We start from the raw sequence: 25,294 nt of genomic DNA on the forward strand, positions 1-25,294 counted from the left end.
AATGGGTGCAGCCTTTGCTTTCTTTATTTTTTTTGTCACCTTACTTGAAGGGGGAAAGCTCAGCTGTTTACTGTAAGGCGTACTTTCTCTTAGTCAGCATTTCCTTGTGCTCTTTGTACCCCCTGGCATTGCGATATTTTCTTTTTCCTTTTTTTTATGTTTTCCAGGAGAGAGTGTATGTGCTCAGCAAACTGGAGACAGAACAGTCTCGCCTCTACGACGAAATCAAGAGCCTCGAGATGAAGGAGCAAGACCTGAAGGAGGCCATCGCCAAGCAGCATCAGGAACTGGCCAAGGTTGAAGAGGAGGTCAAGCTGAAAAAAGACGAGTACTCATCTCAGGTGATTACTGGTTGCACTTGTTAACAATCGTTCCTTGAACACATTATATGGTGCTTTTCTTTTTGCTGTAACAATTCTGCGTCATGTGGATAAAACATGGCACTGCATGTAAGCCTTTTGAACTCTTGGTTCTGAACCCTTAGGGTGTTTTTGTTGCACGGGTATACCACGTACCGTGCTGATAATGCGTTTGAAATTTCGCGCCATTCTGATGAGATGCGCATACTGTAAGATGCTACCATCTTTTAGGATGCACAAGAAGTATTAAAAAATATCTATGCTACCATTTTGCGGAAGGAAAGAAAACTGACCACAACCGTCATGCTGCACACTGTTTGCGGCGGCGTGCTATCACGGTTTCGGTTTCTCCTTGTTCGCAACAGACATGCGAATTTGGATCTCTCTCTTTGTTGGGACGCTAGCGGAGCCCTGTGAAAACCTACTAGGACTTACAGGAAGTGTTGCGAAATTGTTCATGCTGTCATCTGAGTTAGTGCAGGATAGCCGTATTGGTAACTAGACATCTATGCAAAGAGACTGATACCTGATTTTACAAATGCAAACTTTGCATAATTATTTCTACAGTTTTTAGATAGATAAACTCGTTGCTTTGACTGCGTGGTCTTACATTGCACCAGTACATGGTTAAGAGAATAATACTTTAGCTTTACAGTTTCACTTAATTAGATGAAGCGGGCAGTCAAAAACGAATAGTTTTATACCTTCATAGTATTGTCTCTTAACACCGAGTTTGTTGTTTATTTTACCACGTTATTACATGTTATCATATCTGTCGATAAAAGAGCCCTTTCTCTCCACTATATGTACCTGTGTTTAATTTTTTATATCGGCATGTTTCAGTGTAAAAGCCGCATTGTAATATTATTTTTTTCCTTGTGTTTTGCAGACAAATCTCATTCAAGATGAGATACGCCTTCTGAGGAGTGAACTCGACCTGTCAACGACCCAAGCTTCGGAAAACTGGCGCTCTCTCCTGTCTCTCATCTCCGGCGCCCGTGACGACCTTCCGCTGCCGAAGAACACGGCAGACCTGGAGAACATCGTTGAGAGTATCCGTCAGCAACTGGCCGACCGGAAGCACGCCCAGCTCGCCGAAATCCACGAGGAGAGACAGAGCATCGCAGGCCAAATCGAAGCGCTGGCAGAGAAGCAGAAGCTGCTGCAAAGCTTCGCCGATGACGGGTCACCCGACGAGGACGGGTCTGGCGATGGACGCAGCAACAGGAAGGGCCGCGGCGAAGAAGCGTCCGGCGGAGCACCTTCCGACGAAAACGGCAGCGGCGACAAGGTCTCGTCGGATGACTCGGACAATGAGGAGGTGAGCACACTCGTAAAAGGGAGGCTGGCCTTCGTCGGCGAAGAGGTTCGCAAACTCCAAGAAGAAGAGCAGGCGTTGGGCCGCAAAGAAGACGACGTTGAAGTCGGCTGGCGACACAACCTCGACACGCTGGACTCGCTGCTTCCGCTGCTTGAATCCATGGTGGAGGATTTGGACAAGCTAGAAGGTGAGCTTCTTTCTCCTTACTTTTTTTTTTAACGATAGATGAACAAAAAACTGTTTGTTTGTTTGGTTGTATTGTTTTTTTTTTTTTTTCTTCCAAGGCTGGATAAACAAAGAACTTAACTGTTCTTGTTGATATTGCTTGGCATTTGCTCTTACAGCTCAGTTCAAGCTGTGTTCGCCGTTGGTCAAGTTTCGCTTCCTTGATGTGTTTATATTTCTTCTGTCAGGCTGCATCTCGGAAAAGGAGCAAGATGTGGCCGACATTGAGAGTTCTGTGAACCAGTGTGACACCAAGGTCAAGGGGATTGTCACTGAGAAGGAAAACCTTGAACAGCAGCTGCTAAAGGTGATCGCACATCCTTGAATTTGTTTTCTAAATAACGTTCTCACTCCTCTCATTTCGTCTTTTGACCGATTGCAAAGAACTTAAGTCTTTTGGTATTGATTTTGTTTTGAATCTGTCTTAAGAGCCTCCATTTTCAATTACTGCTAGTTAAAAAAAAATAATGTATGAATCAGACTTTTGCATATTGATTTTGTTTTGAATCTAGTCTTAAAGGTCTCCATTTTCAATGACTGCTGGTCAAAAAAAATTAACGAATAAAATTCTAGTGAATAAACTACTTTTTTAATTTAGCTGAACTTATTAATAGTGCAGTGAGCATCAACTTGAAGGTGGTCACTCTTATTGCAGCTCTCCGAAGGCAAAACATTTTTCTTGGTGGAACAATCTAACGATCGCTTCCGCCTCTCCACAAGAAAAGTAAAGAAACAGTGAAGGATGGAAAAACAAAGAACTTGACTGTTTTCATTTATGTTGCTTGGCATTCTTGCAAATGTAAACTGTAGCAGAAAACTCCATCACATTATTTGAGGTCTGGAAAGGAGGGTGCTTGAGACAAGCTGCACCATAGCTTACTTTTTTTTCTTTTTCATTGCTTGTCGTCAGATTAATGTTTTATGCAAACTAGTATCTACCGTCAGCTTTTGCTGTTCTTTGTTTTTATTTGCTGTTGCGCCTGATTAGGCTTAGCAACCAATGACCATAGGTTTGGCGGTGCAGACGGAGTGTTTGGTTGTGCTCAGAAAAGCTTCTTTTTTTGTTGCATGCAGGTGCAAGACCGCAAAGCAGATGCTGATGTGGAGCAGAAGGAACTGAAGACGTCGCTGAACAGCTTGGACGACAAGATGGCCTTCCTTGCCCAGCAGGAGGAAGACATACTGGACACGCTCAAGGAACAGCGACAGCGGTCAGTCAGTCATCTGCTGACAGATGCGAATAGAAATGCTGCATTGCTTCTCTTGTAATGAATGCTGGAAGTGGTCGTGCGGGATGAAGGGACAGTAACCTAATAACAAAACACTTCTTCTCAGTGTGGCATTCATACCATTATAGATAGGTGAATGGGCAAGTTATAATACGTACCAGCACCAACTGACAGTTCTGCTTGTACCAGATAGAAAGTACTAATGCTAGCTAGTGCTAACTCTCTGGCACTAATGCTGTCTATCTAGCACCAGTAATTATCTACCTAGTCCCATATATGCATTGTATATAGTACTGAATACTATTAGTACTAGTACACCTTGTCCCTTCATTTGCAATAGTTTATCAATTTGTTGGAACAAAAGTGCGCCAAAGCCTGTTTGATCTAGTGCGAATAACTTGGACACGGCGCTCCCGCAGTTGTAATTGATATTCTTTTTTTTTTTTTGCCGCTATCAAGTAGCGTCCACCTTTTGCCAAAGAATGTTTGCGGAGAGTCAAGTGGGATGTTCCGCAGATAAATGCCACCTTTCTTTCTTTTATCGATTTTTCTTAACCTTGTTAGTAAATGAGGATTACGTCCTCTCAGGGTTGAAGAAGAACTGGCCCAGTACAGCAACGGCAACGACCACCACATCCTGGACGCACTCAGCAATGGGAGTCAGCTATCCTCCCCCACTGGAGGGCACAATGAGTCCTTCCTTCTCTCCCGCTGTGACAACCTGGCCCCACTGACGTCCTCTCCCATGTCCAACAAGCTGCACCACAGCAGTTGGGTGAGCAGAATGTCTTGCCTCGGTTAGCTGTTAAATTTTTAATTAATTTGTATAAATTAAACGACAAGATTCGTGCCCATTGCATTGCCTCTTTCAATTTTCATGTTGGGGACAAGTTGCAGCTTTCATAAGCTATAAAGGGCCAAAAATTGAATGGATGTGTCGTCAACTCTGAAAATTTTTATTAGTGAACTGCAGTGTCAATTTTTATCGTTTGTAAATCTCTGAAGTCAATCAACTGTCTGTTTGCTGTCAACCTTCAACACCAGTTCAAAGGTACTGAACGCAGCCTCTCTGCATGTATATGGAAAAAGTAGAGTCATTGATCATATGGAATGCACAAAAAAGAGGCAAAGTTTTTGTAGTTAACTTTTTTTGAGGTAGTCGCCCTAGGCAGATAAAGTTGGTGCAGTATATGCCTTTTGCATTGTTTTACTTTTGTTCTCTTTTTCATGTATCAAGTGTGCTTTAATTTCCAGGACTTGCATGGCCTTGAAGAGAAGTACCTGATTGTTGAGAGAGAGCTGGAGGCGAGGCGGAAGGCCTTCCAGTCTGAGTGTGAGGAGACCGAGAATGACAACATCTACCTCAAGCAGCTCAGGCAGATGGAAATCAAGCACCAGGAAGAGTGAGTTACCTACCGTCCAACATGTTGCGCGTTAAAATTCTTAAAATTGCTAGCTCCTCTCACCGTGCTTAGAATGTTTTCGTTTTCATAACTTCCATCCATGCCAAGTCGGTCTAAAATCACGAACGCATGGAAATGTACTTGCTATTCCAAATTTGAACGTATAGCTGGTTTTAGCGGCAACAAAAAAAAAAAAGACAAGACATTTTAAACTATCACTTCACTTCTCATGGTATGTGAATGAACTCAGTCAAAACATCCATTGCGTTATCAGTGGGTAATGATAGCTAAGCAACCTTCAAATTGCTTTGGCCCTGAAATATCTTGCGAGTACAGTATATAAATTCTTCAAATTGCTACATTATGAGTTATCTCATCATGAACACCAGAGGCAAATACATAATACACTTTTACTCGCGCTTAAAAGTCAGCGAGCCCTTCTTGCTAATTTTTGCGAATGCGCACTCCATGTCAAGCGGTTATATATGTCTTTAAGGAAATGGCTATTGGTCAGATTCCTTTAGGTGTCACGCAGTTTCCTTGGCTGCGGCCACTCAGCTTTATGACATAAAATGGACTAAATCTTTCTTTCTTTGTCCTGATAGTGTGCTGCACTAATGTAAGCCAGAAAGAAAGCTGTAGTCGTCAGAAAAACTTAGCCTATATTAAATTGATTAATTTTTTCATACTGCAGCAGGCAGACTTGAGTCTGTGAATGAGTCAGTGATTGGGGAAGTAGTAAATGGATAATTTATTGGATCAACAAGTAGGTCAGTGTGTGGATCAGCAAGTAATTAGCAAATGATCGGCAAGTGGACCTGAACAAAGACCCTGCTGTCCGCTTTTCTTTCTTTTTTTTTTTCGTGCTCCATAAGGTCATTTACTTCTGAGAGTACCTTCACCGCATAGCAATGCCTGGCTTGAGTTTTGCTATACCGTATTTACTCGAATCTAACGCGCCCTCGATTGTAACGCGCACCCGTTTTTCGTGACCCCCACCCCCGAAAAAAAAAAAGCTCCGATTGTAACGCGCACCCGTTCTCCGCGAAAAAGAGTACCGCGCACCTAACGCTTTCATACAGCAATACAACTTCGTCTCGTTTGGAAAAGCAAAGATTTAATCTCGGTGCACTAAAAAACACACACACAAAAGGAAACGGCTTATCTTGCCAAGATTGTCACTATGCCGGCACAAGGTTCACTCGTCGTCGCTGTCAGACAACTCCTTGTCACTGCTGACGGACCAAAGCATCTCATCCTCGGTGCCGTCCATGGCATTCGATATGCCACATTTTTTAAAGGCCTTGATGACCATGGCAGACGGTATCGTGCACCACGCATCTTTCGCCCATCCAGTGAACTCTTGCAGCGAGGCACGCTTCATTCTGTTGCTGGGAGTGAATTCATGGCAGCCACTCACAAGCCATTCGGTGTAGAGCGCCCGAATCCTATCTTTCACTGGCTTGTTCAAGCAAACATCGAGCGGCTGGAGCTGCGATGTCATGCCATCTGGTATCACGACAAGGTCGGTGTTGCACGCAGCGAGCTTGTCCTTGATGCGTTGGTCAAGATGGCACTTGAAAGCGTCGAGCACAAGCATCGCACGCAGGCCCAAACTGTTGCCGGGTCTCTTGCGCCAGACGTTATCGATCCAGTCGGCGACCAAGTCCGTTGTCATCCAACCTTTTTTATTGGCGCGCACAATCACGCCACTCGGAAACACGATTCCTTTCGGGAGCGTCTTGCGCCTGAATATGAGATACGGGGGCAGCTTGTGTCCATCCGCGGTGCAGCAAAGCATTGCGGTGACGCGTGTTTTTTCGTGGCCGGAAGACAACACGCGCACTTGCTTCGCCCCCTTCTTTTCAACGGTTGTGGTGGCACAGCGGTGTCTGATCGGCATTTCCAATCTGGCCGAGGTGGTAGCCGTACTTGCGGCGCAAACTTAGAACGAACCGCTGAAAACTGTGCAGCTTTTCTTCGTACTCTTTAGGTAACTTCTGGCATATCCCTGTCCGCCTTCGAAGAGAAAAGCCTTTTCTCTTCATAAAATTAGACAGCCAGCACCTGCTCGCTTTAAAGTCGCTCCGCGTTAGCCCTGTTTGTAGGGCTAGCTGCATCGCCCGGACTTTGAGCAGGTCCGTCGTCACTGGCCGCTGCGCCGCTAGCTGCTCTAAAACATATTCTGCGAGCCGCTCTTCTATTTCGGTGAACCGGCCCTGCTTCGGTCCACTGAAACCTTTTCGTGTAGCCTTGCTGCCGAAAATCTTTTCCTTCTGCTTGCGCCAGTCCCGCACGCATGTCTCCGGAACTCCGAATGCGCGTGATGCGGCCCGATTTCCGTCCGTCTCTGCACACACGATGACTTTCCTTTTAAATGCGGCATCATGATGAACTCGACGAATCTTCGGCACGTCCATACTGGTCGGTCAATCGCAGAAAACGGGTAGGCTAACCAAAGCACATGTACCAAAGCACACGAAGGACGCTACTGCAGCTAGGCATAGACAGCTAGACCAGCTAGTAGGCTCGAAGTGCATACCAGGCGGCCATTTTGAAATGCCGATGGCGATATGATGTCGGAGATTTAGGGTCGTACTCGATTCTAACGCGCACCCAATTTTTGGACACGATATATCGGAAAAAAGGTGCGCGTTAGATTCGAGTAAATACGGTATGTGTTGTCTTTTATAAGCACTCTCTCTTTTCTCTTGTTCTTTAGGTTTAATCGCCCTTTCACTTGTTCACTGGATTGTCACTTATTTTAACTTGATTAGTTCGAACGCCTGGTTTATCTAAACTGACATCTGAAGTACATGAAAAAGGGGCTCCCGTATGTAATTCTAACTCTGCATAATTTGAACAAATCTTCAGCCATCGTCAAGTTTGGATTATCTATTGCCAGCAGTATAATCATGGCGTCATTAATGAGACATGGGTATTGATAATGTGTAATCTACAGTCGAACCTCGATATATCGAACACGGATATATCGAATTATTGATTATATCGAACACTTTCTATATCACGCGGAAAATCGCATGCATTTTAAATTTTTTATTTCGAACGACGTCGGTTGCCAAATGGATAAATCGAACTCCGCCACCCCAAACCATGTGCACTCTGTTGACAGGAGGCGAGCTTTTCCTCAACGCCCTCGAAGATAGCGGCGGCGCGATGGGCGTTCCTGACTGCTGCGCACTATCGCTGCATACATCGGTCACGCCGAGGGCGCCATTTGAACGCAGCGGCGTATGCACGCGGCGGCTTGGCCGGGCTAGGGTGGCTAGCCTGATTTAGTTTGTCAACGACTAACCGCGTCTCGGCGCCGCCACTTGTGCTGCGCCAGTCGTTGTTATCGTGTGTGGCCTAGGCAGCCTAGGTGGCCTAGGCCTGTCACGGCGTGGTTGGTGTTGTGATGGCTGCAAACGCGAAGAAGCGGACGACCCTGACATTTGTCGGTGCTGAGCCACACAGCATGTGCATTGATGACTTCGTTGGCGGTGATGACAGCAGCGGAACAGTGGCGGAGTTGACAGATGTAGAGATTGCGGCGGAAGTTACTGCTGAGCGGCCAAACGAAGACGCTGCCGAGGTTGATCCCGTAAGCGCTGCCCCGCTCCCGACTGCAACTGAGGCTGTAGCTGCTTTGGACCTTGTACGCCGCTACTGCGGCGCAATAGAAGGCGCTGGACTATCGCTTGTGGACCGTTTAGACTACGTTGAGGACGCCGTGGTTAAGCACGCAGTTGCCAATTTGAAGCAAGCTACACTGCTACAGTACTTTAAGCCAAAGGAATAAATACTTTGTTTGAAACTTCAAGTGAGTATTTATTGCGCCACTGTGCCACGATTGGTTCATTGATTGATTTGTACTAGTTTTTGACGCGTTGTCTACGTGATTTTGTATATCGAATTCCGGCTATATCGAACTATTTTGCAATCACCGCGCTGTTCGATATATCGAGGTTCGACTGTATAGCTTAGACCAATCCTCTTCATGTCCCGAGGCTTGGCCACTCATTTGAGAAGTTACGACGTGCCCAAAGTTCTGAATCTATGGCAGGAAAAGGTCCTCACTACTCTTGACATTTGAAGATGAAGATTAAGGGTGCTTTAACTTGCTCTATTTACACCCTTTTTTTTTTTCCAGACTGCTGGAGCTGATCAAAGAAAAGGCTGAAAATATGAAGAGACGCAATTCTGGCCTGAATACGCCACCTTGTGATGGGTATGTTTTTAAATTACTTACTTATATATATTTTTTTTTTTCATGGTTTACTTTCTTTTGTGTGCGTGTGTCTTAGCCTTTGAAAAAGCGTCATAAAATTTAAACACACCTGTGGCTTTGTACCTCATGTCCTTACTTTCGTTGTCCTCAAGTCTTTAACGTAGTATTTCTTGGATCTCTCGGCCACGGTGCATGCATTTCGTCTCCATCAAAATGCTAAAGATGGCCTTTTTCTGTGCATTGTTTGTTGCAGTAAAGAATCTCAGGTCGTTCAGTTAATCCATAGCCCTCCACTACAGCAACTCTCTTTCTCTGCATCTTCCTGGTATCCACTCCTTTATCCCTTGGCAGTTGTTGTCGTGGAGTGAGGGAGTTCCTCTGCCGTCTTTTTCCTGAGAAGCAATTATCATTGTTGCTTCTAAAGAAAAGGACGGTAGAGGAACTTGTATCATTGTAAATTTTATGACGTAATGCTATCAAAATAATGTTCGAAAAAAAAAAAAAAGAAAGTTATAAAGAGAATATTTTGCAGCTGCAGTTACAAAGGCCTTTTCGAGTTCAGTGGAGAGAAACGGAATAACTGTAAAATTGAATGAAGCCCGCACTGTTTTTCTAATAAGGTTCTTACTGGTTTTCTGAAGCAAATGGAAAGGCATTGGTGTGTTTCGCTAACCAGTGCGTTCTTGTTTCCTGCCAACAACAACAGTCCTTCCGTACTTCCCGGGAGAAGACAAAACATCACATCTCGATCTCTGGTGAGTGGAACATCCTGTTCGAGCCATCATGCGAGCAACTTTTATTTATATCATTCTACATTGGAATTGCAGTTTTTCTTTTATTATTGATTTTGCAAACTGGCTTCTTTTGTGCTAATTTTATTTTTTGATACACGCTTAACTGCACTGATTGCTGTATAAATTGCAAGGCACGACAAAGCTTGTTACTTTCTGAGGTGGAAAATTTGAAATTCCGATCTGCAGCCTTTCGCGGCAGGCGTCGGTGAATGCTTCACAGCACACCTCGCGTGATTCGAGAACATCATCAGGGCAGCTAAAAGTCAACCTTCACTGGTAGGCTTAAGAGTACGTAGGAGAAGTCAGCTTTACAGTGGTCTTGGTTCAAAGAATGTGGCAATCATGTGCAGTGAAGGTGACTTTGGGTGCAGAAATATGACAAAGTGAGTTGCCGGGAAAGAGAAAGTTTAGTGAGAGCTAAGCTGGGGCAAGAAGGCACAAGGCTGGGCAGCTGAAATTATCCAAGAAGCATGGTGGTACATTTCAGATAAGATCAACGCATCCTTTTTATTTTGTATTTTGATGTGCGAACCATGTTTTTGTTTTCTTTGGTGGGGAGAGGCCACGTCTATAGTTAGTCTCAGTATATAGAGAATGCATTATAACCATAACAATATTGCTTTTAAAACTCTTCTGAGGTGTCAGACTCGCCGCTTGCATTATATTTGTGCGAATGAAGTAAATTAATCATTTTTACATCATTTTGGCATTCCTACTGATGTCTATAATGTCAGTTAATTAAAAAAATAATATGGCAGAATGTTTGTTAGCACACGTTTCTGGAAAACGCCTAAATCTGGTATTTTTTGTGTAATCGCGTGGAACTAAGAGTTTTTAACCCCGACTGTCGAATTCAGTATTTCAAAGCAGGTCTGATTAAAAAAATAAAATAATTATAGTTGCCACTTGCCATTTTTGTTTTTCGCATGGGCAATTTTAAGTTCAGGATTAATTGCAACAGGACGTGCTTTATCGCTGGCACGTGCAGCTAAGCCCAGATGAAATCAAAGCACGTGTGTCATGCCATGCTAAATGTAAAAGAAAGCAAAAAACTCTGCTCGCGGCCATGTCACCTGCCAATCAGTCAAATCTCGATAACGAAAAAAATTCGTTGATTTGAAAAATTTCTTAATATAATGTTTGTAGTAATGAGATATGGCTTTACAAGCAATCGCGTGATCTTTAGCCGACAACCAATTTTCTGGAAAATGGGGCCTTTTTTGCCACCCCACTAACGTGGGAAAGTAATAAACACTCCGGTAGTGTGCAAGTTTAGTTGATGATTCAACATACGTTCCTGTTGTTCGATGACATGCCTTTTCTCTTCTCAGCCCATCCTCCCGACGCATCCATACCTGTCGTTTGAGCATGGAACGGAGGAGTGCCCCATTCGGATATCCATTCCCTCCTACACGCTGCGAGGAAGTGGCTCCAATGCTCACATTGAGTATGAAGTCAAGGTGAGTGTTAAGCAGAATCTCTGCACACAACCTTCCATAGGCTGCTGTCAAAAGAAACCTAAGAATATGCAAATAAATTGTCGTTTTAACTGGATGAATAAAATGAAGCACTCAGTGGAGCTTTCTTATACGCATGATAATATGGGGAAAAAAGAGAGTGAGGATTCACGATTTTTGCCACCAGGCATAGAACTGGAGCCAGTCTAGTGGTACTGTCTTGAGGTCATGTGAGGTGTTGACCTTGTAGAGGATGGGAAGTGAGCTAGCATAATATATTTCCTGCAAGGACTGCGAAGTTCTGACACTTGTCAGTGGCGGCTTTTGAAGCTGCACTATCTCAGTCCCTTGCAATCTTTGAGATTCATGTCTGGGAGGACATGTTGTTCTCATGATGTCCATGACTTTCAGTTGTAAGTTCGATAAGGTGAAAGCCTTTCTTGACTCGTGATTGGTGTGGACGGAAGTGTCGGCCAAATGTTTCAGCGGAAATTTGCACGTGAAATGTCTACATGAACTAACATATACTATGGTGAGGCTGCCCAAAAGTAATAAAAAATAATATGCCTCTGCCCGTGCCACTAGGTATAACGGGCTAAAAGAAAAAAAAAATTGTCTCCATCTCCAGCCAAGCGCTCAAACCACCACGGCGGGCTCGTGAGAAACAGATCGTAATTCTCCTTTCCTAGCGTAAGGATGATAGTAGTGCTGACAATGGGAATGGCGTTAGAGATAATGATAATATTAGCAATGACAGTGACGCTGCGGTTAGTAATGGTCATAATGATGATTGTAGAAATGGTATTGATAATGCAGTTAATGATGATGATGATGGTAGCGATGACAGTAATGATTCCAATAGTAAAAACAGTCCTGTAAAGTGGCTTTTAATTTTACTGTTGCAGTTTCTATGCGTGCATGCGTTTACGTGTCTGCATTGAAGCATTTTAAAAGCCTTGCAAACAACTAGGCTTACCCCTTTAGTAGTTACCAGGTATCAGTTTGTAAGCTGCGCGTTGTTGCTGAAAGTGTAAACTGCTACATCAAATTGCATTCACATTACTTCTGAGCATTTGCTGACCAATTAGCTTGACTTAATGGGATAATATAGCTAAGATGAATAGACCTTTCCATGTACTGACTTGATTGACTGGCCACGCACGATGATGTCGTAATTACTGTCTAGCAGGGGCTGAGATACAGTCGCCGACCGATAAATCGGACGCTGATAATTCAGACATGCTCGTTTATTCGGACAGCTCTGCGGCACCGCCACTGGCCCCATAAACATGATGTGTAAGGACGACCGATATTTCGGACAGCCTCCGGCTCTATATTCGATAATCCGGACTCTAAACAGGGTGCCTCGATGCGCGCGCTTCCCCCGCCGCCGTTCCTAGTTAAAAAAAAAAAGAAAGAAAGAAAGGAGACGAGCGCCTTCCTTTGGCGCCTACTCGCAATAAGCGACTGTGGCCTCCGTGATCGGCGAACGGTGCGCCGTCGGCATTGCTGGAGCTGATCACGGAGGCGGCGGTGCGACAGGACAGTTGCGACAGGAGAACAGCAGGCGGCGCTCCACTCCGCATGACTGGCCCTCGGGCATGTTTGGCCTCCCCGCGTCTTCGCCATCGGCCACCAGTTTGTGCTCGTTTGTTCAGTGCCTCGTGCGTGAGTAGCGTTAGGCTAGGTTCTTTCAAGTGACCATACGACAACGTTTCTCTTGAGTTTGACAACGACAGGCCACGGCAAATGGCGCCAACGGTGCCTTCGCGGTCCGTGCCGACGGCGGCGAAACGTGGGAAATACACGACGCTGACAATGGCGAAGAAAGCAGCCATAATACAGCAAGTGCTGAGCGGCCGTTCTCAAGTCGAAGTTGCCCGTGAGTTCAACATCTCCAAGCAAACGATATCGGACTATATGAAGAATAGGTTCTTGAGGCCACGGAGAAGACAACAACAGCTGAACAGAAAAGGCTGCGACAAGGCCTTTACCCGAAGTTGGAAGAAGCGTTGAACATCTGGCTTAACGCTACTGTCGCCCAGCGTGTTCCTGTTTCTGGCCACCTTTTGAAGCATAAGGCTGAGACACTCGCACTGCGGCTTGGCATCGAAGGATTTCAGTTCAGCGACGGTTGGCTCAGGAATTTTAAAAAGCGGTTCGACCTCGCCTTCAAAAAAATGTGCGGTGAAAGTGGTGCAGTGAGTAGCACACTGGTCGCAAACTACCGCAGTGAAAAACTTGAAGCGCTGCTTAGTCGCTACACGCCAGACAACACTTTTAACGTCGATGAGACTGGTCTCTTCTACAAGCTGCTTCCAGACAAAACACTTGCCCTGTCCGGAGAACCTTGTCACGGCGGCAAGCTTAGTAAGGAACGCCTTACTGTTGTTGTTGGAAGCAACGCTTCGGGGACGGAAAAATTGCCGCTGCTGATAATCGGCAAGTCAAAAAACCCTAGATGCTTCAAAGGAACAAGGTCTCTGCCTGTCTGGTACGAGGCAAACTGTAAGGCATGGATCACTCAACACTTGTTTGAACGGTACCTACGCAAGTTGGACCAGAAGTTTGAGTCGCAGAAGCGCAAAATGCTGCTGTTTTTAGACAACTGCAGTGCCCATGCCCCGATCAGCAATTTGAAAGCGATTGAGCTTGAATTCTTGCCGCCCAACACTACCAGTATACTACAGCCCATGGATCAGGGTGTGATCAAGAATTTAAAAGTGCTCTATCGTTCCCGCCTGCTGCACCGCATGGTGCTGTGCTTGGACAATCAGAAAACATACAATGTGGATTTGTTGTCGGCCATAAGCATCCTTGCCGATGCGTGGAAGGCAGTGTCGGCGGACACTATCAGGAACTGTTTCCGTCATGCAGGATTTGCCTTCGGTGCTGAGCCCGATGCCGCAATCGCAGAATCCCCGCCTGATCTGCCGCCTCCTACAACGAGCTCCAATGCAGAAACCATTGACGACCTGCGCGGCTGCGGCTTGCCCATTCCTGCCGCCGTTACATTTGAAGACTTCGCAAATGTCGACAGCGCGGTGTCGTCGTGTGCCGAACTGAGCGACGACGCAATAATTGATCAAGTGCTCCCTCCGTTGGACAGTGACTCCGACTCTGATGAGGACGTTCCGTGTGCTGTGGAGCCCTCGCACGCGGATCTGACTCGAGCTTTTGCAGTCCTCTCATCAGTGTACAGTGACAGCATGACACTAGAGGACATACAGACAGATTTGGTTGCACGTAAGCGGAAGTGCAGCAACGCATCGACAAATGCTTCCCGAAACAGGCACCCTAAAATGTAAATAAACAGGTATTTTTTGCTTCATTCGTTTTTTCGGACATTCGATATTTCGGACTGGTTTACATTCCCCGTGGAGTCCGAATTATCGGTCGTTGACTGTATTAGTTACTGGTCTTATTGATTCTTCACTCTTGAGGTTGTACAGTGACTGTAAGGTGTACAGTGACTGTCAGGCTCATTTCCCACAACTCTTTTGCGCTTCCATACATAAAAACGGAGCATGTACAGTAACTGAAAAATTTTCAATAAAAAGCTCCTGCTCTGTATTTATCGAAGCTGTTGCAGAGTGTGACAACCTAGGGCTTAATGCTGTATCTGAAAATCGAGACCTCTGAAGGTCATTTGTTTGCCCCCTTACACAGCATCTGCATACTGATACAGATGTTAAGTAAATGGTGCATAATATGTTAGAGAGCTCCCGTAACTATTTTTGTTCTCATTTTGCTAATTTTGGGATATTGTGAAGCTAAATTCAAACCCTTCTGCTTTCCAAGGGCCTGTTGCTGAAAGTGTGTACTCGTACGCATACAGGTTGTGGTCATGGATGACAGCTGGACTTTGTACCGGCGGTACAAGAGGTTTCGAGAACTCCACGATTATATGAAGCTGAAGTATGGGCGCAAGGTGAGACTTTAGGGAAGACTGCCTGCTGTCTAAATTAGGCTAGCCTAATGCCTCTGAATTTTGTCTATTGCCATTTCTAGTGATTATCCAGGACTGTTTTTTATTTAAAGCAAGATGTTGCAACAGACCTTTGTACCTCTGTTTTGTACCTCTCTGTGTGAAATCATCTTGATATCATCTTTCAGAATAAGCAGTCTGATGTATCATTCTTTTTTAAGTTCAGGAATAAAAATAAATTCAAACCTTGTAGCATTTTTGCTCCTCCTCTTTGCTCCTGAATCTGAGCTTACCCTCTATGCATAAGCATTAGCAAATCATCTACACCTGTCTCGCGCATACTGTCCCACTTCATAAATAGTCTCTCGTATATCTTTTTATTTCACTTTTTTTATAACAGGTGACGCTTCCATACTTCCCGCCGAAGCTGCTCTTTGGCAACAAGTCGCAGCGGCTCGTGGAGGAACGTCGGAAGATGCTGGAGGTTTACCTGATCGAACTCGTCAACACCTGTCGCCGGGACCTCTCGTGTCCCCTGCACCGGAGCGTGCAGGGCCTCTGCAAGCAGCACATGTGGGAGTTTGCACCGTTCTTTCGGAAGGGATGCTTCGAGACGAGCAAGCACAGCACGGGTTGATAGCAATGACACTACGGCATCACGGCACGTTTCACCATCTGACCAGCGAGCACATCACGGGCCGACAACATTGGCACTGTAGCACCTGGTGCACTTCATCAGCACATCAGTTCACGGCGAGCACGGTTTAACAACTAGCCAAAGGATGTCGTACCTTTCGGGCTGAAAATGCGGAAGACGTCGCATTATTGGATAGCTCTCTGAAGACACTCTCACTCTGTGCTAACTACTTTTCTTGGCGGAAGATTGATCAAGCCTGCATCTTCCAGTGTGATAGCTGCATCATTGAGCAGAAGTTTGAGTTTTAGTCTGCCTGGAACTTTTGAGATGCGTTGTGCTGAGAAACGAATTGACAGGTTTTAGGAAATGCAAGTACTAATTGTCTGACCATGTCGTCAGTCTGTATCGTTTATCGTGCAAAGGTTGTTGACGCACGCTTCATCATTTTATATAACAGACGCTGTACGGGTGGTTGTTGCCTTGTTGGACACGGTGCGGTAATGTGCTCACAAAGACAGAATTTCACTGTGCATTTTCCCAGCCAAGTTTCTTTTGCCGGTACACCTTGGAGGTTTGGTACGTTGGTGGTTAGGACCACGCATTTCGGAAGTGGGATGTCCGGTTGACTGCTTCACAGCTGCTTCGCAGAAACGAGAGACACTCGCATGCACTCTTTTGCCCTAACACGACGTGCACTGTTTGCACGACACTGTTTTGGGGCCGTTTCTAGTTGAACACAAGTATAATGTCAAAACTAGAGCTAGGCCTGTTACAACTTACGTCACGACTTTTGTTGGGTTTCTGGTTAGCATCTGTGAAGCAGGCATTTTTCTTGAGAAATTGTCGCATGAACTTGGAGCTGAGCTTATTTATTCTACATTGCCTTATTTATGAGGCTTTGTAATTCTCTCGGTTTTTACACTTGCCTCTTTGGTTCAAAAGGGAATGTCTTAGAGTGCATCGGGCAGCCATATTGTCTTTGTTTGCTCACTTCCCGGAGAAACACACCCTATGTCCGGGCGTTATAGACTCTTTTATTCTTGTTGCGAGCTTAACTGAATAGTTCCTTGCTGCTTGTTCTGAAGGCTGCTTCTGTGCTGGTGCTTTGTGTTCTATGTTTTTAGCCTTTTGTCTTGCAGCTTTTGTATGCGAGCTTATTTCTTGTCAGTGGCATTCTCGATGCGCTAATCGGTGCTTAGTAACTGTATATCTTGCTTTTTTTTACTAGTACTAGCAGCGCTGCTCGTATTGCAGAATGCATTCGCACAAAGTTACTTGCTCTGCACAATGAAATTCTAGTTAGTCATTGTATGCACTGTAGCACGTCATCATTAGAGGTCGGTAGCTTGGAGGCTTGGTAGCTCATATTTTGCTAGGAAGTCCTGATCTCAAACATAGTGCATAAGTGTTGATGTAACAATTTTAACTGATGTACAAGTAGGTCGGTCCCGTTTAGTGTGCCTGATTGAGTTTGCACCGCTGAAAGTCATCCCACTTTTTTGTTTATAATTCGGTGCTCTCATACGAGTTGTGAGGCAGTTAAAAATTGTTTGCCGCCTTCTTTCTAGGAGCTCCGATTTGCATTTGCGGTGCAAAATAATACCGTAGTATGTGTCATTGCAAAAAAGTGATATTCAACCACGTTTTAGTCACGCCCATTTTACTGAATCTGCGTCACTAGTTTATTCATTTTTACGAGAGTTGTACAGTCTCTTGAGCAGCGAGTTTGTACATTTTTACAAGACCCCAGAAGTTTACTACTAGATATAGTTTTCAGATGGCTCTCCGGTGAAAGTCCGTCACAGGCATAATAAGACATCGGATGCTGCTGCTATATATTGTCAAAAAAAAGGAAACATAAGTGTGAATGTTCTTTACAAATGTGTATATCATCACATGTTAGTTCTCAATCTTTGCCGCACAGTAGTTTTGAAATGCCATTCTTCGCACATTGATTTTTTTTTCTTTGCATGTTAGCGTTAACATTTGCCATGCCCAAGACATGCCAGTCATCACAAGGCTTATTTTGGAATTTACCGGCAAAAACTTGTGTGCATTACTGACGGGCGGCGTAAGACACTAATCTTGAACTATAGGCAATGCAATTGGTACAACACACCTTCCCATGGACATTCAAAAATCACAGAACTTTCGTTGGTGCTTCGCTGCTCCACTTTATGTCTACCTTGGTGCTGGTCCCGACGGTGTTGGAAGCAACCCCATATTCTCTTTTGTGGAGAGAACAGAATGGCTGAAAGTGTGATCTGTCCAAGATGGTGTCTCTCCGTAAAGACACCGACGCACAAAAGTTTGCTCATTCCAGCGTTCTTTTCTTTTTTTTTTTACTAATGGTGTGTTTTAGCAGTGTGACGGTTGATCCTGGCTTGTGATTTTGCATACATGTGTCTTTTTATTGCGCACAATTTTACTCTTCTTCGTTGTAAATGCACGCTTATGCTGAAAAAGTATGTTGCTGCTGGTAAACTGGTAAAAGTACACTGGTAAAAGTAAGTCTCTGGAAATTCATCTTTTTGCAGCCTCCCATGTGGTTACATAAATATTTTCAACTAAACATGTGGCCACGTTTGACAAACCTTTGGTATTTATAACATATTTTGGCTCCTCGAGAGGTCCTAAATTCCTGGCAAGCTTTCGATGCATCAAGTTTGTGTTGCAGCTACCACAAAATTTATCTGTGCTTCTGTTTGATAACACACCAGACAGTTTTTGTTTCCGAGTTGTATGCTTTGTTTGCTATTGCTTGTATTTGCTTTTGTGTTCATTTTGTATGTTGTAGTCATGTTTTAACTCCTCACGTGCTGTAAAGCTTGCGCCTCTTTGAGAGGGCGCCTAGAAATTCGTACCTGACAAGTTTCAGCACCCTTCATTGCATTTGCAGAACTTGCTGCAGGTACGGGAAACAAATTAAGCGGCTTGAATATCGGTAGCAATAAGTCATGAAGATAACTTAACGCATATGCTATTGGAATGCCGAAAGGTATCAGTATTTGCAATTTTTTTTTAGTCATTGTTGCAGCATTAGTTCGTCAGAAGGGCTTGCAGGTACCATGGTTCATTTGTGTAATTTAAAAGAGTGTTTTATTCATAAGATGTTATTCGTGCAATATCAAGGTGCCTCCTTTTGAAAGGGTTGCAATATTTCAATGAATTTTTTTTTTACTTTCTGTGTGATGCCTTATCGTGCGTACAAGTACCTAAACACTTGTTTGCTACCTTGGATGCAATACTAGTAAATTGTTACTGCGTAAAAGTGTAACCAGAATATTTAATGCAATGGTTTCAGTACTTATATATTTGTGTTGCAAAAATACTTGTTAAGATACAAGATGTCCCATTTTGTAAGAATGGCTTGTAATAATTTTGTTTTCAATATTTGCTTTTTTAGCCTTTTACTGGATAAAATAATTATTGCTGAAGAGATTAAATGCAGTTTCTGACTAACATATTCAATTCAATATGCAGTTATTGCAGTTACATCATTGGGACTAAATTTAATTGAGGTATTTTGCTGTTTTATTTAAATTGCCTGGTTATGCATGCTTACAGTTATGTTTGGTTCGATGTAATAGTGCAGCCCAGTTTTCCTATGTAAATACACAGTTTGCAGCATTTTGCTAGGTTTTATGTCCTGCGAGTTTCCGTCACATAGAAGCCAATGCTTGTAATAAAGAACTGAAAGGTTTCATTTTGGAACTATAAAATGAATTGGGTGTACGGTGGGAGTTCTACCATTGCATATCACTCTATAGTTGTGTCCTCTCTTGTGTGTAATGTTGAATATATGATGGCCTGTAGGAAAAGCATGGTTTCATCAGCTGCCTGAAGATGATTCTGGTTTGCGTTTCTGAAACATTCACAGCCTGGAAAATGTGGTATGAAAGATGTACGCTTACAGGTCCACCCCATCATAGAAAATCGTGCCTTATGCTGAATTAACCAACGGGGGATACGTTTGCATTAAGATCACCCGCTTCAGTACTGTATGCTTCCAGAAGTTTCGTGTGTAGTGATGCATTCATTTCATAGACTGTATATAAACTCTTTGTTGACAATGTGCTCTCATCAAGTATGCGCTCCTGTTCATCTTCTCTGCTTTTGTTGACGCTCACAAATTGATTGGCATGTTGTGACCTGCGTGACGCAAAGCCAGGGTCACAATCTGCAAGTGAGATTATAGTAGGCGCTTTTTCTTCTGAGGAAACCTATGCAGGCAGAACCCATGTATTTGCACAAGTTGTGTTGCACATACAGTGTGTGTGGTTGTCAGCTCATTTTTCAGCACATTATGCCTGCGTTACTCACAACCAGCCATATTAAATATGCGACAGCCTTTTTTCTGAATGTAGTTTTCCGAAACCACTATAGGCAGCGTTGTAACAGAAATGCTTTTGACACAGTGTATACCATTGGGACATCACAGACCTGATGTTTTGTTGTTCATATTGCTTAGCAGAAAAATTGATTCAACTGAATTGGAATCGGGGTATACTAGATACCCCCATTGTATATGGGGTATTGTATACGGGGTATACTATACAGGCTGACTGTAATGACTTGTTCACCGACATTTAGCACACGCACATCTCCTGTGGGTTGCTCAATTTGCATGTTGAGTTGTTACTTGTGGTTGAGGCCGTATGCAGCATATCCAGTCACAGAAAAATCATGCAGTTGAGTTATACTATATATGATCTGAGCCAAGTTATTTATCACAAGTGCATTTCTCTTGGCTGTTTGTTTACACAATGGCCAATAAATGTTCCTCCATTGTTTATCGTGTGTATGTCCTTTGCTCCCTTTTGAGCCATTAAAAACACTTTATGGTGACCTAGTGGCTATAGGTTGCGGATCTGCTGCCCAAAGTCACAGGGCGGAATCAACTGTCATGGCTGCATTTTGGTGGGAACGAAATGAAAAAAAAACAAACCTATTGTTTGATGCCGTTAAAAAAACCGCCCTCATGGTAAAAATTTCTAGCCCTTTTTGATGCTGTCTTTTCATACGTTATGTGCAGCTTTGGGACATTGGACCTTATATATTACTGCATCAATGCACTTCTGTTTTCCTTTGCCCATTGATTGCATCTATAACTACAGCTCTGGGAAAAGCAGTTTCGGGTACAAAAGTAATACGAATATTGAAAACAGTGAACATTGAATATTCTTCGAAAACTGGCAGGTTAAATTACGGATAAAATCTTATGAAAAGAGTGGCTATAAAAAAAAGCAAGTGTGTGAATGTTTTTCTGTAAAGGAAATGTGAATAAAAAGATGATTGCAAATAAAAAAAATATCAAATCTTGAAAATTAGTATGGATAGATGAAAATAAAGTTTTCTTACAAAATACAGCTCTAAAAGGAAAAGTTACAAACAAATATTATTTTCACTCATCTGCAACATAAGTTATACCTGTAAGGCCCAGTATGCTGTTGTAAATGAAGAAGCAGGAATCGAAGTAATAGCAGTAAACTCTATTTTGCATGTTAATACCTGGTTTACAATTTGGTTTGGTTGGTTTATGGGGTTTAACACCCCAAGTTGACTTGCGCTATGCAAGACAGCGTAGTGGAGGGCTCCAGAAATTTTGATCACTTGGGGTTATTTAATGTGCACTGACGTCGCACAGCACACAAACGCTGGCTGCCGCGGCCGGGATTCGATCCTGCATCCTTAGGCACAGCAGTCGAGTATCTTAACCGCTGCACCACCACAGCAGCGCGCATTTAAACATGAGAAAGTAATGAAGTTATGCAGGACAATGAGTACTCAAGGTATATTTGTAACAAATACTTTATTCATAGCAGTTACAATACCATGACTATGGCATCTCATACCAATGTCCAACTGACGGTGGCCTCTCATGTTAGCAAAGTCTAGTCAGGTTTTCAGACAACCAGCAGATGCCAGCAGAAGCTGCGCAGGTGAACCTGATGTTTCACCCAATGCTATTCAACGATGCACCTGTAACCATCCAGCAAACCTTTTTGTGAGGATCTCTTTCACAAAGTAAGTCGTGCAGGCACATAGGACCGTTGCTTATACGTGGCATATGCAGTCTTGTGGCACTGTCTGAAACAGGACAGGTAGCTAATTTAATTTGACTTCCATTTACATCAATTTTACACCCAGCTGTTTGCATCATTTTTTTTTATTTATTTTTTTAATCTCGTTGGCTCATAAACGTGTCACTGCCTATTTGAAGACGTGTCTAGTGTTTGTTCCACAAACAACAGCGCTGAATTTATTTTTTCCACGGGTGAAACACGTATCCGCTTTTGAGCCCATCTCATATTTCGTTCAGGCCATGAAAGCTATTCGTTTTGAAATAACAGCACAGGGGCGCTAAAAAAATTATTAGAACAGCGGAGCGCAACCCTCGCGCTTCGAAATGCATTGCAATGAGTAAAGGAGCACCTGAATGGGGAAAACTACCATGTTAAATATAAATTCCTCCAAAGTACAGTGAATGGCAAAATACTGCATAACTCTCATGTGAGCACTGCCACTGCTGCCACCACATACTAATTAATATTAAAGTTTCGGAATGCGTGTGCTATCCGGCTGCTGCGTTTCGATGGAGGCGTACGCGTGTACTATGCGATGTATTTGTTGCGACTGTAGGAAGAAGGAAAGAAAATGCACGGACCTGCTACTGGCTCTGTAGCTGAGCCACCTCCGCTGCCTCATGCAGACAGAAAGGAAAATAGAGAAAAAAGAAATAAAATGAGAGGGAGAGACAGACTCGCGTCGCAACGGCCGCCGTCCACCACCGAAGCGATGGCGGGTGCAATGACGGCCTACAACAGATACAAATCCGATCCGATGGCAGGCTAGTCCCCGCCGCAGTTATAGTATAGTGGTTATAGAGGCGGTGACCTACCAGTTCCAGCCCCGTAGACCAGGAGCAACCCCCACCTCTTCTGTGCGATGTCAGCTGTTGTTGCTGTGGCTGTAGGAAGAAGGAAAAGAAAATGAACGGGCTTGCTACTGGCTCTTTAGCTGAGCCACCTCCGATGCCTTGTGCGTCGCGCGGCATGTCACGCGACGGGCTGAGGCCGCCAAAGCATCGCCGCTCGTCGCTGTCGCTCAGTTTCTGGGTTTTTAGAAAACTTCGCGTGTCGCCCGGAAGTGACTCAAGCCAATTTGTAACCAACGGTTCAACCGTTCAACTAACTAGCATGCGGTTAAACCAAGGACCATGGTTAAACAGCGTTCAAACCCACTCCCGCTTTCTGGGTTTTTAGAAAACTTCGCGTGTCGCCCGGAAGTGACTCAAGCCAATTTGTAACCAACGGTTCAACCGTTCAACTAACTAGCATGCGGTTAAACCAAGGACCATGGTTAAACAGCGTTCAAACCCACTCCCGCCGTGCCCACCCCTCCTTCCCGCCCTACCATCACTACCACCCTCACTAGTGCCAGTGCTCACCAGTTAGTCCGGTAGCAAAGCATACCAGCAAAACGTTGTTTCTATTGTTTTAATTGGTCTCATAAACTAACTACTTTATATTTTAAAAATTCAAAATTTCTTAATAATTTTACGTTAGTGTCACGTGACAGCCATCTGCCCAATAGGACCTCAGATGTTTGTAATGCTTAGTGGACATTGATCTGATCGTAGACTCGTTTTATCATTCAGGCGCGCGCACATGTGATACCTAACATCGGAGTTGATCAGCATTGAAGTGTGTGATACTAATTGCCAGGTATTATATTCAACAGGTAATCAACTTTCGACAACTGTACTATAACCACCGGCATCAGTGCAGCCAAGCGTAGTTCACTCCCCAGTTGAAGGTGATCGTTTCGGGTACTGCGAGTAGCAACGTCTGCCCCTGACTTTCTGCCCTGCGCGAAAACCCTTAGCGCAAACATGGATACCGGTTTAATTCGCCGTCCCAAGCGAGGAGAAACGGACGAGGAACTGATGCGGATGCAGGAAGACTTCTTGCGAAGTGGCGAAAAACCTTCGGTGCAGCTGGTGCGGGCGGAACGGAAAAGCGTTGTCACTCCTAACCAGTCTGTGTCGAAACTCGGTTCGTGCTTAGGAACCGCAGTAACCAAAGCCAAGGCGACCGTTACCGACTCAAGCGAAGCGATTGGTGACCGAGTGCGAGAGCTGCCTTCCTTCGTGCGCGCAGGTGGTGCCAGTCAATCGTCTGGAGTGGAACACGTGAAAGTGGAGTCAGTGCTGTGCGACGTCATTGTAAGATACTACTTGTGTTTGTGTTCTTCGTAAAGCAACACCTTTATTGACAAATTATGCCAGCTTCAAGGATTGTTTCTGCGTGATGACTGAGTCGGATTTTCTCTCATTGGTGCAAACGTAATAATGGACCAAAGTTTAGACATGATTGTCATGCGCTTATAACCGAGGTACACTAACTTTAATTAAGAATACTGACGAGTTATTCAGCGTAAGAAACTTTGGAAACAATAGCTGAATGAGAAGCCCATACCACAAGTCCTGTACTGCTGTACTCGTGACAAAGTTCACGCTTGAGGTTGATGTTGCAGTAAGCTAAAAGCAAAAATGCACCGGCCAGCTGCAATATGCTTTTAACATTAAGAGGCCCTTGTGATGATGAAACAAAGCGGAGGCTGAGCTTTCATTTCCAATCTATATATGCTCCTTTTCAGTTGTCGCTAATTAAATTTTTAGGTCCTAGCAGTGCCATCATATCGGGGGGTTATGAGGAATGCTTGAATAGTGTGACCTAAATCTTGGTACATGCATTTTTAATTTTGTGTCTTAAAATCCAGTTACTACATCCGTATACTTTTAGTAACAAGAACAGAAATATTTACTTATTCTACAGCTGATTTGTAAAAAATTACCAGAGACAGACGTCATGGTGAAAAGAGGTAACACTTTGCCACATGCAACTTGTGTATAGCTGACTTGTGGCCCTTTATTTATTTGCATGAGGGCTATATTGAAGGGTGAGACAAATCACTGAAATTAGCTTGAACCATCTTTTTATTCCTGAACCGTGCCTTGTTCCACATTCTAGCATTTCAACGATGCATTGTAAGCATTATCTTCACATTTAACAAAGGTTTTCTCAGGGTAGCTTGCGAAGCAAGCTGCCTGTACGTACTGTATACATATTTTTCTTTACTCTGGTGCCTAATATATGACTGGTATAAGGTAGTTTCTCTCCTTAAGTACTTTTTCATTGCTTCACACAGGAACGCAGTGTGAGCAAAGATGCTGTAAAGCCTCCATCCGCTTCAACAACACCATTTCCGTTACCTACAAAAGTTTCGGTGAGCAGACAGTTTATTTTTTGTTTTTGTTTTTCTTTGCCCATTTCTATGCATCTATGGATTTTTATATGACATCTGTGCACAAAGTGTAGTCTTTTTGTTGTTGCTGAGTCAAGCTCTGTAAAAATGGCTGTATTTGACTCTCCTAACTATGTGTCAAGGAAGCTTGAAAAAAGTTTCTTCCTCTAGTGAAACAGGTCAGAGCCAAGTCAAAATTGTTTTGTTGCTGATTGTGCCGGGTATCGACTTGCATTGTAGTGCCAACAGTTTTTCTGGCATGGGGACACTTCTGGTAAATGTTTAATAATAACCGTCACCACTTTTGGTGAATTCGTCTCTATGAATGCACCAATGTTACACTCCCTTTCTTGAAGGGACCAACTAGCTCGATATTCTATAGCGTGTTGCATAATTAGAGG

At 44.0% G+C, this 25,294-nt stretch overlaps 2 protein-coding genes across 5 annotated transcripts in view; both read left to right on the forward strand.

Moving 5' to 3' along the window:
- The window catches only part of Klp98A (kinesin-like protein 98A), a 50,099-nt gene extending 32,551 nt beyond the window's left edge, over positions 1-17,548 (forward strand). For both annotated transcript variants that reach the window (XM_084585066.1, XM_084585067.1), the window contains 11 exons: positions 168-341; positions 1,249-1,867; positions 2,094-2,212; positions 2,980-3,116; positions 3,723-3,909; positions 4,389-4,537; positions 8,691-8,768; positions 9,475-9,523; positions 10,894-11,022; positions 14,858-14,950; positions 15,348-17,548. In XM_084585066.1, coding sequence (XP_084441192.1) covers positions 168-341; positions 1,249-1,867; positions 2,094-2,212; positions 2,980-3,116; positions 3,723-3,909; positions 4,389-4,537; positions 8,691-8,768; positions 9,475-9,523; positions 10,894-11,022; positions 14,858-14,950; positions 15,348-15,584 — 1,971 coding nt within the window. In that variant the 3' untranslated portion in view covers positions 15,585-17,548. The remainder of the gene's footprint in view (positions 1-167; positions 342-1,248; positions 1,868-2,093; positions 2,213-2,979; positions 3,117-3,722; positions 3,910-4,388; positions 4,538-8,690; positions 8,769-9,474; positions 9,524-10,893; positions 11,023-14,857; positions 14,951-15,347) is intronic.
- A 5,652-nt stretch (positions 17,549-23,200) lies between these two features.
- LOC146173181 (RNA polymerase II-associated protein 1) overlaps positions 23,201-25,294 on the forward strand; it is a 41,096-nt gene continuing 39,002 nt past the window's right edge. For all 3 annotated transcript variants that reach the window (XM_084583935.1, XM_084583933.1, XM_084583934.1), the window contains exons 1-2: positions 23,201-23,811; positions 24,798-24,875. In XM_084583935.1, the coding sequence (XP_084440061.1) occupies positions 23,479-23,811; positions 24,798-24,875 (411 nt within the window). In that variant the 5' untranslated portion in view covers positions 23,201-23,478. The remainder of the gene's footprint in view (positions 23,812-24,797; positions 24,876-25,294) is intronic.

The sequence above is a fragment of the Amblyomma maculatum genome, chromosome 11 (genome assembly GCF_055883805.1).
Source record: "Amblyomma maculatum isolate TAMU_Amacu chromosome 11, ASM5588380v1, whole genome shotgun sequence".
Lineage (NCBI taxonomy): Eukaryota > Metazoa > Arthropoda > Arachnida > Ixodida > Ixodidae > Amblyomma > Amblyomma maculatum.